The sequence below is a fragment of the Protopterus annectens genome, chromosome 15.part0 (genome assembly GCF_019279795.1).
Source record: "Protopterus annectens isolate FY-2018-M chromosome 15.part0, PAN1.0, whole genome shotgun sequence".
Lineage (NCBI taxonomy): Eukaryota > Metazoa > Chordata > Ceratodontiformes > Protopteridae > Protopterus > Protopterus annectens.
In genome coordinates this window covers 631,038,682-631,054,542 of record NC_056749.1, presented here as the reverse complement: position 1 = coordinate 631,054,542, position 15,861 = coordinate 631,038,682, and the positions used below count along the sequence as shown (strand labels likewise).

General features: G+C 38.7%; 1 protein-coding gene across 3 annotated transcripts in view; it reads right to left on the bottom strand.

Annotated features, from left to right (window-relative positions):
- IL13RA2 (interleukin 13 receptor subunit alpha 2) overlaps positions 1 to 15,861 on the bottom strand; it is an 899,966-nt gene that overhangs the window by 349,646 nt on the left and 534,459 nt on the right. For all 3 annotated transcript variants that reach the window (XM_044057461.1, XM_044057462.1, XM_044057464.1), the window contains one exon: positions 13,705 to 13,858. In XM_044057461.1, coding sequence (XP_043913396.1) covers positions 13,705 to 13,858 — 154 coding nt within the window. The remainder of the gene's footprint in view (positions 1 to 13,704; positions 13,859 to 15,861) is intronic.

Sequence of the window (15,861 nt, the reverse complement as noted above, 5' to 3'; positions counted from 1 at the left end):
GTTTTTGCCCCTTTGAAAGCTTTCAGGATTAGGAAAGGACCAGTTTTTAGAAGGCCAATTCCTGCTGAATCTGGGTGGCTGAACCTGGAGGAAATCTTTGACTGTCTGAACTGACTTGGCTTTTTCCTCAATGGACTTTAACACATCTTTAGCATTAGCACCAAAAAGCTTGTTCTTTTCCAAGGGTGCATCAAGAAGTTTTGCCTTAACGTGATCTGGTAGAGGTTGTTCTTTTAACCATGCATGTCTACGAATGATCGCCCCTGTCATAGCTGCCCTACATGAAGCTTCCAATGCATCATATCCACACTGAAGAAAGTGATTGCTGACTTGCTGAGAATTATGTACAGCCTCCTGCAAAGACTTCCTATCTAAAGGTTCAGGAGAGGCCAATGTTTTCTGTAAATCATCTAACAGGTAATCCTGATATTGAAACATATGAAAGAGACAATTGAGTGCTCTCATAGATAAAGTAGTGGAGGTGTAAACCTTCTTCCCCCATCTCTCTAATGACCTAGCTTCCCTGTTGGAAGGCAAAGGATTTTTGGAGGCGGTAGCTGAAACCCCTTTCGGTCCCTGTGAAATTGTTCCTAAATCAACAGCATGGGCCCTAAAGAAATGAGAATGTGTTTCTGGGACCCTATAGTATCTGTCAGGCTTGGCAGGAGCAGGAGGAAGAGTATCAGGGGTAACACTGGAGTCAGAGTATAGATCATCCAAAACATCAAGCAAAGGAGGTATAGCTAAGGGCCTGTGTTGGGGCTTTTTAAGGAAGGTTCGAAGGCGCTTTCTGGAATCAGAATATTCCTGGCCTTGCCACTTAAAATGCTCCCTCATGGAATGCAGAACTTCCCCAAAAGAAATATCCTCAGGAGGGGAGGCCGAGGGGATGGAGTCCTCTGCATCTGAATCCTCATAGGTCTGGAAGGGCTCTTCCTGGCTATCGGAGTGAACAGAATCCTCAGAATCTTCATCTGAAGGGAGAGGGTCAGAGGGTTCAACCCTGGGCCTCTTATCAGGAGGAGGCTGGGATCCTCTCTCAGGATGGGCCTGGGAACCTCTGATCATGGAAATTAAATCTGCGGCCATAGTCATGATTTGTGTTTCAGGAGTAGGCTGAGGTAAGGCTTTAGCAGTAAGGTGCTTGGTCTTGCTGGCTGCCTTAGCACGTGTGTAGGCCTTGATAGACATGGACATGGGAGGCCTAGCAGCTCCACGTGCAGGAGTGACCTTATCTACAGCAATGGCCTCGGGCATTTCCTCGGTTTCAGTATCCGGAGGAAAATCAATAACTGGCGTCGGTGTGGTCTCCGGTATCGGAGGTATCGGTAATGCGGTGTCTTCAGTTTGGAGCGGTGAAATAACCGCCTCAGAGAGAACCGGGGCACTCGCGGTTGGTTTTGGCATGGTGTCGGTGGAAGACGCGGGCCGAGGATGTCGGTCCCGGTCTTTTCGTTTCTTAGGAGTCTGCGATGTCGGTAGTTCCGATGGCATTGTATAATCGAATTTTTCGCCGAAAAAGTCTTCAGCGAACTCCACCCGGTGCCTGAGAGTGCGCTTATTGAAGCGAGCACAGGCGGCACAGGCCGAGACGTCGTGGTCTGGGCCAAGGCAAGGAAGGCAGTAAGAATGGAAACCCTTATGAGGTATTTGTTTACCACAAGACAAACAATTATTTACTTTTTCAGTAATTTCTGACATCGGCTGAGGCAAGAAAAGGTCCCCAACGGGGTACTTAGCTTTTTTGATGACTTCGGATTCGAAAAATACAGGAGCTGACCGACCGGCACTTGCAAACTGCTTCTGCTTCGGGCACCGCGCAGCAAGAAAAACTGAAGAAGATGGCGTCGGCTGATGCTTATATACTCCAGCCGCTCTGACGTCAAAGATAAATGCGACATCAGCCGGCGTCGGACCCAGACTTTGGAATCCGGCCGACCAAGGGCTGCCTGAGGCAGGACAACCCCATATGTTATGACTGCAGTTGCATTCTTGAAGGACATCTACCTCTGCCTGCCAAGATGTTGAAGTTGAATCAATGGCATGAATGTACTTGCCTTACTTAGTGTACTGCTTCTATTACATATTAATCATGTGTGTTTTATAAGTGTTTAAGCACTGTCTTTAAGGGTATGTGTGAGGGGAGGGGGCGAGTTGACCATGTCTTACTTTACATTAATTTTATACAGTTTTCTGAAAAAATATAAATAATCCTCTACTTTGACATGGCTATGTATATAATTCTGTAATAAAAATGCTTGAAATGATGACCTGTCTTTGTGTAATTGAATGACTGGGTGGGCGTGTCCATTAATGCACGTATTTAAATATGCATATCATATGTTAATTAGGTGTCCCTGAATGTCTTTGATTTTAAGGTCCTTTGTCTCGGATTCTCTGATCTGGAGGTTAAGAGGTATGGGTGGATGGGCTGACACAAGAACCTTTTCTGTCACTATCCAGGCCATAAGGCAAAACAGCAGCATCAGATATTTGAATCTGTGACAAAACATAGATCAGAATGGTTTCACTTCAGAAACCTGAAATATCAAAACCCTGAAATTCATAATCCAGAATCCAAAATCCTGAAAATTCAAAATCCTGAATCCCAAAATACTGAAAATATACAGGACACAAAGAATGAAAAGATTCCTGAATAAGGAAACACAGAAACACATACAAGATAGAGGATAGTACTTTTCACCAAGTATGGGCAGGGGGGCAAGCCTCCTGCACCCCCAATGTGGGGGGGTGCCCCCCACACCCCCTGCTAATTAAATATATCAACTCCAAGGTTGCACGACACAGAAAAAAATGGCAAACATACCATCACATGTTTCATGACCGCCTGTTGTAACCTTAGTAATGTTCCCTTTTAAGTTGCTATACTACAACATAACTCATGATAGTGTAGTGAAGTGCAATCTTGGAGTTGATATATTTAAGTAGCAGGGGATGTGGGGGATGCAGGAGAGCCCCCCCCCCCACTTATATTTGGTGGAATGTAACATGGTTTGTGTTGTCTATAGTCAGTATATGTATTCTGTGTGTTTTGAGTATTTTGTGAGTCATGATTGAGTTTTCAGGATCTTGAATTTTCAGGATTTTGGGCTTCCAGATTATGAAGTTTTCTGAATTTCAGGACTGTGATATTTCAGGATTATGAAGTGAAACCATCAGAATACAAGCACTGCAACAGACATAATAGCATGGTCTAGCATAACAATGTACAAAACTTAAAAAGATAAATGCTGTGATTATACAGTAGCAGTGTGTTTGTGTGTGTGTGTGTGTGTGTGTGTGTGTGTGTGTGTGTGTGTGTGTGTGTGTGTGTGTGTGTGTGTGTGTGTGTGTGTGTGTGTGTGTTTCTTTATCCAAACAGTGGACCCAGATGAAGCTGTATGACTGAAAATTTTATCCAGTTGACTGTTATAGACAAATTGTTTATTGCCGTCCTTCCCATGGCAGCAAATATTTATTACCATGTTTTGCATATTTTTTTATTTATTATCCTTTGATGACCAAGTTAGTCCTACTAGGATGGAGGCCTCTGTGATGTCCATCCTCTGGGCTAGTAATCAAGGAGCCTCAATCCTCACCACTTACACTGGTGAGGAACATTCACTTGGAACAAAAATGGATACACACAGTATTTTCAGACACAGCTTTCTGCACCAAGCACAATTTCCCATAAGAGCTCACAAGGAGCGCACACAATCCTAGGGCTGTGTTTTCCTCACCAGGCCCCAAATAAGAATCCACCTTTCTCTCTGCAGAAACCAGTTCACTGTGTCCTTGTTCCAAGTAGCTGACACACACACTCCTTGAAATTTAATTTTCACAAACACACACACACCTGGGAAAGGCTAACACAGATATACCAGACTATAATGTAGATTCACTGCAACCAGCCAGCTATTTTAAGGCTCTTACCAGGGTAGCTAGTTACTGTCAGCAAAGTTAATACTTATACAAATTGTAATGTTTGGCCATGCAGCAAGACTTTCAGGAGCATCAAGCCCATAGTACCACAGGTAAATGCAAGTACTCTCAAGGGTTAAACTATTTTCTAAAAGACCAGCAACAATGAAAGGTTTAGATATATTTAATAATAAATAATAAAACAGAAAACATGAAAATACTGAATATCTATCTGAAATAAACAACAGAGTTTCAATTACAGAAAATATTAAAAATAACAAAGATGGAAAGGGTCACACAGATACAGAAAAACAATAATTAACTTATCTCACTATATTTTCCTGACTGATCTAAAGAATTACAGTCCCCTAGTTCACTTACTAGAGCAAGGCAAGATGATGTGGGCAAGTGGTCCTTCTTTGTCAGGTTTCACAAACAGACTGCTGAGTGACATCTCTCACTAATATCTAAATATGATTTCAGTGCTGGCTATAGAATAACATCACATCTGTTCACCTGACTCTGGTTGCCACACTACCCTCTTTACTAGAAACCTGAGCCAGCATCTTACACACGTGTCATAATACTCACAGAGAGCTTTATTAAGATGTGTTACAGCATCTAGAAGCTGTAAAACAATTTTAACACTTCCACTTTTCCTACACCTCTACTAAGCCAGGCTTCTCGCAGACACTTTGTCTCTGGCTGTAGTCAAAACTGTCAGATACAATCTTTATTGCCTAAACCAGGTAATTTAATTTAATTTCAGATTATTTTTCAAAGATAGTTGGATTGAGATTAACCTTCCAGTTTCCTCTGTTACAATATATTAATTTCAACAGTTACAATACAGTCTGACATACAGGTGTATTTCTTTTCTGTCCAGCAGGACCCACTGTTGGTACATTTTTAACACAAGCAGCTTTAAAATGCATTTTTCATCAGAAACATCTACAAGAATCAGTTTCCTATACAAATTACATACAGTTCTTTACAAAACACCAGCCAGCTATGTTGTAATATGTTACAAATCCACTGCCTTACTTCTCCTGGCATATCTGGTAACACCTCATATCATCACAGCCTTCATACCAGATTAGTATTTGACATCATTCCTATTAAAATTCCCCTAATCCTGCCACATTTACATTATGTGCCAAAATGTAAAGAAAGTTCACCCTTCTGTACATGAAAAACACATACATACCAAAAAGCATGTTACAAATCACTCTAGCCCAGCTAAAACAACAGACAAACCGACATATAAAATTAGTTAAATGAACTAGAATGGAATTGTTTTACTCTATATAAGCTCTATTTTTAGTGAGTTTTCTTTACTGTATGTTGAAAGCGTCAGTCAAGTTTTATGTTATTGTTTTATTACAGCTTCATATGTGGGACAATTTAAATGTCAGTGTAATTTTCAGAGAGAAAGGAGGGTTTCTGGGCTGAAAGGTCTTGGGGTAAACAGAATATGTTTGCTTTTTTTAGGGTTAGAAAAACTTGTGAGTTAGTTAACCAGGCTTCAATGAATAAGATAGATATGTATAAAGAGAAAAAAAGAAAGAGGGTAAGTGTAACAAAAACAATGTGGAAGATTGATGGTTAGGGCTGGCAATGGAGTCATGCAAGAAAGATCACAGACAAATGGGGAGATGGGATGTACAGACCCAGTGGTGGAAACATTGAAGAGACATACACAGACAAGCAAACAGTAGGCAAATGTCTGAGGGCAGGGCCGGCCTTTGGTCAAATGGTGGCCTAGGCAAAAGGGCTCCACAGTGCTCCCCCAACACCACTTGGTGCTCCCATCCTGATATACCTACACCATCCAGATTACTGGAAAGGCACCCCTTGCTAGAGAGGCGCCCTAGGTGGCCATCTAGTTGGCCTATGCCTAAGGTCAGTTATGTCTAAGGATAGGATAGGAGAGCCAGTTTTTGTTAGGCCCAGGGAGACAGTACTGGTTCTCAGGAGGTCCACATCCATCCTTGATGGTCTGATGGAATCAAAATACAATACAAATGAGCCCAGACCAGCTAGGCAACCACATAAGGTGAGAGAAAATCAATAAAAAAAATAATTTATTGAGCGCTTTCGTTTGTAACAGATGACTTGTGTGGTTGCTTAACCATTCTGGGCTCATTTGTATTGTGTTTTAGTTTTGTGTCAATTTCATGTTCCGAGTCTGTGTTTTCATTTGCTGGTCTCATGGAATCGTCCAGCTGGTCCAGTAAGCCGGCTAAATAAATACATGAAGGGTTGCTGGATGGTGGCCCAGCGGGTCAGCACTTAGACACCACTTCTACTATTTAGTGCAGCCCCAGAGCAACCAGAGCTGATAACTCAGGTTAAGGAGAGGTATTCCCTGCTCATATCAGGTGTTTGCTATACCTGGTAAACCACAAAAACCTCTCAATTTTACAAATCAAAAATACCTTTCTGGGCAATCCAGGATGACAGAAATATTTGAAAGCTCTTAACATTTTAATACATTAATATGTTACAGACATATGAAAATTGATTGTAAACCCAACAAGGCAAGAGACAAGAAACAATCAGGAATATTCCATTTTTTTTCCTGTCAACTTGGCATATGAAAGGAGTTACCATAACAAGCGGAAATCTGAGATATTTCATAACTATAAATGAGACATGAATAATAACTTTCCTTCTCATTGATCTGTCACTGCCAAAGCAATGAGTCAAATTTTCCACTGGAACTGGCACTCCCTAATGCAATCAGGTGCATCAGCAAGCCAGGTGTTAGTAACAGAAGGAAGTCCAAGTTATGCACCGATACACAAATACATGCTTACTGCAGAGACACCTGGTATTTTAGGCTGCCTACAAAGATGGATCTTTGAAGCTTTATTTAACAGTCAACAATGATAATTATGATCCCAGAGCATCTGCCTCATGCACAGTAATTTGTACATCAAGGCTACACATGGTCCAGTGCATCAGGTACTTCATTTCCAGCCAAGAGGAGAAGCTGTTGGGGTGACTTGGATTCAAATAATGAGTCCAGCACTTGTCTTACTATCTCACCTATCCCAGCAAGTGGGGAAGGGCCATAAGCTGGTATGGCAGCCCTGGTGGTGATACTGGGATGTGCATCCCACGTTTGCAGAATACTAGGTTTGTGCATTAACATACATTCTTGGCTATAACAGCACTGCATCACTGTATGTCAGGCTTTGGGGCAAGGAAATTGGTAGGACATATAAATAAAAAAATCCCTATGGCTTTGAGTAGGATACTGAATTGAAATAGCACAACCTCCTCTGGAAGAATGGAAGGGTTAAAGGTTAGTTCTGGGGAGTCAGGAGTGACTTCCAGCATCTACGACCAAGGGCAGACATTAGTGGTACCAAATGGTCTGCTCCATAGGGGTCAAAATTTTATAAAAACAAAAGAAAAAGATAAATATGACTTTCACAACTTCTTCATTACTACACATGCAACTAAGCAAGAATTTGCAGTCTTATTTAGATATTTTACAAATACGTGTAACTCCATATGAATTGCAGAAGGAATCCATTCTGGGCACATTGTGGGTGCTGCAAAGAGCACATCTGGCTAACATCAAAGATTGAAACAGTGCTAATTTCATGAACTTTAATCATGCTTTGACTAAGGAATGGGGTCCATTTTTGTCAAGGTATTAGAAACCCAAAAGACTTGGAGAAATTAAACCAACAGCAAGCAAGCAACATTTGACATAATCAGAACACAGTGATCATCCAACTGACTTCACTTTCACATACATATCAGACAGAGTTGGAGCTGAAGTTATTTGAAGAAACGGTGATCAGAAACACACCAGCTCTAGTCATCACCAACACAGTTAGGTGACAGTAAGGCAGACATTAGGCAGCAGGTACATGTCACAGCATGGTTTACAATCACAGCATCACTACTGGAAAGTCCAAGAACAAAATTCTGAAATGACAAGAGTGGCAAGTTCAGTCTGATTAGTGGTACACTGAGAAGGAAAATAAGGAGATGTTAGATGAAAGGGATACAGCTGGGGAATGCATTTAATAAAGAGTATGAAAAAGAAATTCTGTAGAGTGAAATGAAGAATGTGCTGGGAAAAAGAAACAACTGCCCTAAATATAATACGAAAATGAGAACTGAGATGTAGCCTGTGAAAAGACAAAAATAAGAATTTAGTAGTCATCTACAAGACCAAAATGAACAAAAAGCATACTAGAAAGGGAAGGTGGGGTTATTATGTTATGGAAAATGGACAGATGAGAAAGTGACCAGGCAGGAGAAAAAAAGAAAGAAAGCCAAGAGACATCAAGATGAGGTTTGAAGCTCAGAAGAGGCATGAAGCAGGAGTTTTAAATTCCAAGACTCATAAGTGCAAGTCTATGAATACTGAAACACAATGAGGGAAAACATGGGCCGACATACACTAAGTCCAAGATCACTGTATCTCGAGGAATTCCCTTTGTCAGACTACAGAGTCTAGAGTTATATCATGCAAATAAAAAATGATACATCTGATAATGCATAAACTGGAAGTTATCACCAGTCTTATATGTACTTATTAAGCATTTAGCATCACTCTTCCCAAGTTATCAAAACATTTATCACTCATCCCATATCTTTTAAAGGCCAGATCTAGTTCACACAATATAAAAACATACAACTTACATTAAGCAGTACACAAGTAAAGTAAAATAAGACACCTTAACATGGATCACAGGTTTTATATTGTTGACCAGGTTGATCTTGGTGTTCGGGGAGATCCCAAGGATGACCTTTTAGAATTGATGGAGCTTAAATGGCAACTTAGAACCAACTCTGCTGTAATAACAGGTCTTAATGATGTGGTATCTATTTTAGTGTTTTATGCTTAAAAGCTGTATTATATTTGTAATATACTTTATTTCACTGGCGTAGATGGAATTGATAAATCAAATTTGTTTTATTCAGTATGTTTTGGATAATTGATTAAATGAAGAGTACATCAATTATGATCATGTGATGTATTTAAATTGTATATAAAGCAATGCTTTGAGTGTTTTTTTTTTGTTTTGAAGTCTGGATACTTGGACAAAAGCGCTTAACATTTTAATTAAAGAGTGGTTCCAGAAGGCTCCTACATCTGTTTTTTTTTTCCTTTTGTTGTTCTAAGTATTGAAAATTTGGTGGCTAGCGACATCCGTGTTACTAAACTAAAAAAAAAAAAGTATAAAGAAACTGCTACTGCCATCACTCACCCTTAAAAAATAAACTAAACAAAACTTGAAAAAACACATAATATATATTTACATCAAAATGAAGAAGCCCAATAAAACATTTCACTAATAAGATAAAAATATTCACCTAATCTCAATACAAAATGACAGTCATAATAAATTCCAAACTGGAAAGAAATCCCACATTGCACAGGAAAGAACTAATTATCCCATGTAATAAAATGAGAAGTAAATGAAAAAATTAAGACAAACATACACACAAACTCCCAGCCCCAGGGGAAATAAAAGCACACAAACCTATTCCTGAACTGCAAACTTTGAAGACAAAAAGAAAAAATAGAAATCATAAAATACGATACAACGCATGTAATATATTCATAGACTGTATTGACATTAAACATTTCTGTCCACACTATCCCCCATTCAATAGAACTAGCACTACAGCTGAACATAATTACAAAAAAAATGAAAATCAGAATAAAAAAGACACCTTGCATCTTTACTTTGTACTTGATCAGAAACACTTGGCATCCATATTCTGATTATGACCCATAAATTAATGTGGTAGTCATCTTATCTGTAGACATCTGCAGATCTAAACCAAACCTCTGCAAACACCTACCAAATGCCAGGCACCAAAAAGAACAGTCCCAATCCTTAATATACACTGCAGTAAAAGATTAGTGCAGCCCTCCCAAATGATCACTGTACCCATCATAGTTCCCCCCTCAAAAAAAAAAAAAAACCATCAAGCACCAGTGCTAACAGCCAAGATAGGGAGGAATGAGGTAAAAATGGTGACGAATAATCAATCAACAGGAAGTCTCCTGGAACATGTGGCACTACTGTGAAAGTTTAAAAGTTAGGAGAGGAGAAAGTAAAAGATCTAGAAGGTTTTGTTTAACAATAATTTATAAAGAGGGACAGTGCCAGTAGCATGGAAGAAAGCTGTGGTGGCTGTATTACCCACAAATGGTAAAGGCCCTTCAGACCCAGCTTCATATATACTCATTTCAATCATAAATCATGATTGTAAACCGTTTATGTCTACCCTAGCTTATAGGATGACAAGAGTGTTGCAAAAATTGATAGATATGCATTAAATGTGGTTTTGTGGACGGGAGGCAAACATTTGATAACATCAACAGAATATTAATGATCCAGAGAGAAGCAGAATGCAAGAAAAGTCTGCTGCATTTGGTGGGTCTTGATCCAGTGAAGGTGTTCAATAGAGTTAGACAGGATTTTGTGAGCAAAGCAATGGCAGAATAAAAATTCTCTACACAGCACTTTGCCAGAAATGCTGGAAGAGCAAATGACCACTTAAGGAAATTATTTTGAGCTGGGATACAGGATCTAAGTTGCCTAGACGTAGTCAGGCATTAAGTATAATGCAATTGTTCACTGCATTTGGATCACATGCTATGGTTAAGGAAGCATACCTTAGGGAGTAATTTAAATATTGTAAATTAAGATGGTGCTCTTGCACTATGGTGAATCTTGTGCCATACCATACTATTGAGAAATAAAGACTGAGGCTCTATAACATATTTCAGTATTTCTTCTGGTATAGTTTAAGAGTTTCAATTAGTAGTTGTAAGCATTTTAATGGAGGAGTGCCATTACAATAAACTGTTTAGATCTGAGCAGGATTCCTTGTACAGCAGTTTGTATATGACTATCAAGTATACGTAGACTATTACCTGCAGATATCCAGTTGAGTTCTAAAAGTGTGCAGCACAAGTGTGTGTGTGTGCATGTGTTCTCTGATTAGATGCAAACTTGGCTATTTTGTTGCAAGTGGTAGATAAACAGGCTAATACTGATTTTCACATTGCCAATTGCTACAGTGCCTCATAATAGCTTGAGCAGGAATAAAGTTGCAGGAATTTCTTTCTTAGACTCAGGTATACTTTGATGGGTGGTTTGTCTGTTTGCTTTGGTAGACATATATTTGGTTTAATAGTCATCTTTCTGTGAGCTGGTTTTGGGGAAATAATAATAAATGAATTGAAAACAATATGTGCATGATTCTTAACCTATTACTCTGTAAAGAAAGACGGTAAGACTTATTACTCCAAACTCCAATCAGAACATAATTCTAACCCCAGAAAGTTCTGGAATTGCATTTCCTCCCTTCTAAACCCCGATAGAAAAGACAATCCATGCCCTAACCCAAACTCCCCAGACCATGAAATTGCATCTAATTTCAACACCTTTTTTGTTGACTGCATAACCAAACTAATCACAAACTTTCCCATCCCCTCTCCCGCTCATATTCTCCCATCCACTGCTTTTCCCTCTAACACTCCACCTTTCAGCCTTAAACCTATCCCCACTAGCAGCATAAAAAATTTCCTCCTTAAACTAAAGCCTTCCTCCTACGCTCCTGATAATCTGCCTCCCCCCTTCCTTAAGATGGCTGCAGACAGTATTGCCCTCCCCATTTCCATTCTTATCAACAGGTCCATCCAAGAAGCCTGTGTCCCCTACTCTGGAAGAAAGCTTTTGTCACTCCTCTCCACAAAGGTGGCAATAACACAGACAATACTTACTTCTGTCATATAGCTATTCTATCACCTCTTTCTAAAATCCTCGAAAAGTGCATTCATCACTAACTCTTGACATACCTAACACACAATCATCTTCTTACCCCAAAACAACATGATTTCAGGCCTGGCCACAACACTACCACTGCTCTTCTGTCCTTCTTTGACACCATTAATTGTGATAGTGACTCTCGGAAAATCATATTCACCCTTTACTTAGATCTCCCCAAAGCCTTTCACACTGTCTCACATCCTCTACTCTTATCTCCACTTTCCTCCCTCACTTTCACTCCTTCCATAGCCTGGATTACAAGCTCTCTCTCTCCAACAGACAACATGCTGTTAAATGGAAAAATTCTACTTCATCCTTTGTCAATAATACCTCCAGCGCACCTCAAAGCTCTATTCTTGACCCCTTAATTTTCAATATTTTCATTAATAACTTTCACAAATCCACAGACAATACTACACTGATCCACTATGCTGATGATTCCACAATCATCTGTACAGCAAACTCTCCCTCTGAACTCCTTCAAAAAACCCAAACAGCCTTCTCCATTACTGAACTGAATGCTAAACAACCACCTTGTTCTCATTGCTAACAAAACAAAAATCATGATATTCTCTCCTTCAAGAAATGTCACCATAGACAAAAGCACCTTTAAAATAAAAAGCCACAATAACACTCTAATCAAAACTGTATCTCACACCAAACTACTTGGAGTCATCATTTATAAACATTTAAAATTCGATATCCCCAAACAAAATATTATAAAAAAACATCAAAAACTAGGTTTGCAATATAGACAAAACCACTATCTAACCCCTTCTACCAGACATGCTCTAGCATCCCCCTACCTACCCCCCCCCCCCTTATGTATGTTGCCCCTCTACTTACTCATCTCCAGCCTAGCCTAAAAACAAAATGGAAGCCTGTATAACAAAGTCTATACATTTGCTACAGGGTCCAAATTCTCCGCCCATCACTTCCATTCCCTCCACCCCCTAAACTGGCTTGATCTTCCTAATTATTTGAAATTCATACAACTCACCACTGCTCACAAATTCATATTCCAACCCTCCATCTGCCCCTCTCTTTCTACTATCTTAATCCCTTACCCTCCCAGTTGTACTCTTAGATCTGAAAACCAAAACCTTCTTAAAATATATAAACACCTACACCCTCCTGGCCAATTATTTCTATCACACTCCTTAGCTAAACTATGGAATTCTCTCCCCCCTCCCTCCGCTGTACTCACAACCATTCTAATTTCAAATCTTTTCTCCATTCTTATCTTACCTCAAACTGGGACTGTTCCTGCTCCCTTCCTACCTAAATTACACTGTCGTCTCTTTCAAATCTCCCTTCAATCTCATATACTATCACCTCTGATCACTAACATATTGTTAGAACAAACACTAAACTTGTATAAACAATTTATGACTTTTATTTTTAATTATTTTCTCTGTATTAGTTTTGACTTTATCTATATTTTAACATTTGTGTTTTTAAATGTATACTCCCTGATTTTGTATTTGTATTTTAAATTGCACATTTACGCTTCTGTATACTGTATATTCCATACTGTACTTATGTTACAGTCTGTTAACTGCTTTTGGAGCTTTTCTCCCTGGGCCTCCACTGAAAATGGGCTTTACTTCGTCCAGTGGACTCCCCCCGGTCATCAAACTGGAAATAAAATAAATAAATATCGTCATAAACCTCCCTTGCAGAAGACTCACAGTTTCTCATTACTGCAGAGTATTACAATTTCAGTAGTTTCTTTTCAGAAGTGAAGTCTAATTATCAAGCACATTACAACAATTTATATATACTAGAGAATTTACAGTGAAAACACTTGTTTCTCCATCTGATACAATGTAAGAGTCGTACAATAAAGTCCTTAATTAAGTTAGATAATGCGAAGCCTTAAGCAGCTACTTCATAGAAAAATGGAGCACATTGAACTATTGTTTATTGTTATCTTTATTTCACACATTAGGAACCTTGACCTTACCTTTCAACAAGGATGAAAACGTGGCTTCAGTCCATGCACTCTGTAGTTCAGATTCACTTGTGCAGTTCCCTTTGACTAGTGTTTGAACCTTCACTTTCACGTCCTTATTAAGGTCAAACCCCTGGTTGTATGACAATCGCTTAGTTATTACAGTCTAGGAGTAAATGGAGAAAGCATGCATTACTGAGATCAAAAATATACTTTTCATGACACTGACATGAGAAGTATCTAGAACTGTAATGTGTATTTCAGATAAGAATAATGGTGTGTATATCAGCTATGAAATCCTCACAGTTACAGGCTATGAGAAGCTCATACATTTATTCTGCTAGTTACTACAGTCCCTCAGCTAGTATTTACCACTTCAAAGACACAGAAAAGTGTTTGCAATTTAAAGTAAAGTTTTCCAAAGAACTGACCAGATTTTAAAACCTAGACGTTGCTCCATTATGTCTGATAATTATTCAAATCATGTTATCTTTTCAGCATACTGATAGCATTCATGAATGGATGCAGTTCTGAAATAGGTACATGAATTATGTTTATAATGCCTCTCAATCTGTACATGAAATATATTGGTAGGCGCTTTGCCAGTAGAACTTGGCAAGTGGTAATTATCAATGAAATGCTTGCATCTTTTTGGTAAAGCAGAACAAAATCCAATTTTGAAAGCAACGAATGGGCATTATGAAAATATTTATCATTCATTCTCTTTACACCTAACTTTGTATCTAACTTTTGCATGAAGGCAATAACAGTACTTGTAAAAATAATCTGTTTAGTGCACTAATAAAAGCAGAATAACATTAGTGCTATATTTAAAAATGCACATACACACACACACACATGTAGACACACACACACATACTTGACAAACAAGCAACAATGTCCTTCTAGCCAGCCAATATACCAAAACATTTATTTTCATAGTATGTGTCCAGGTTGTTTTTGAAAATATCTAAACTTCAAGAACAACCTGGACACGTACTATGAAAATAAATGTTTTGGTATATTGGCTGGCTAGGAGGACATTGTTGCTTGTTTGTCAAGTGTGTGTGTGTGTGTGTGTGTGTGTGTGTGTGTGCGTGTGTGTGCATGCGTGTGCCTGCACGTGTGTGCATGTGTGCATGTGTGTGTGTGTGTGTATGTGTGTGTGCATGTGCATTTTTAAATATAGCACTAATGTTATTCTGCTTTTATTAGTGCACTAAACAGATTATTTTTAAAAGAAGTACTGTAGCAATTTGGTAGACTTTTCCATGCATCAGCTACTGTCTCACAAAACCAATCACTATACCTGTCATTTCTATATAATCTTCTGCATAGGTTGCTTAATGATGCCCTACTACTTTTGATAAGCATTTCCCTTTGTACATAAATAAGGTCTAATTTTAAATGTCTATATGAGACATTGTACTAGATCAGATATTTTAGTATTTCATAATAACTTATGGATGTCCTTGGCATATTTCCACTGCATTCTTTCCAATTTATTCATATTTGTTTTCTTATAAGGTTTCCATATTGTTATTCCATATTCAAATTTGGGTCTAATCTAACTAACAAACAATGATTTCATCTTTCTGATTTCTTAGACTTTATAATTTTTTTCCTCAACCTATAGTGTTATAACTATCATTCACTAATTGGCTGACATAATTAGACAAACTCAAAGCCGGATTTAACCATATACACAGGGCCTTAAATGAGTCTATAGTTTCAATCACTGTGTGCTGTATTAAATATTCACCTTTCAATTTATGTCTACCAAATCCCATATACGTAGGTTTTGATATTTTATCAGCATTTTATTCTCCTGTGCCCAAATGGTTAATTTAGTCAAATTCTTTTGCAGGTATTCCCTATCTGTAACATATGTAATCAATTTACCCATTTTCAAGTCATATGTATACAAACTGCAGAACATCTCAGATGAAAAAGACTAGACCTGAAAGATGTAACAAAGTAAGGGCCTAGAACCGAGCCCTGTGGGGCACCCTAACTGTAAACTAGGATTTCAACTATCCAATTGTTGTATGACACTTGCATGTCCCATTTGTAAGGCATGCAGCTATCCATCTTATCAAAACTGCATCAGTATCTAGCTGTTCTAATGTATTGATCAGTGTTTTGTGCATGGCCCTATCAAATGTGGAA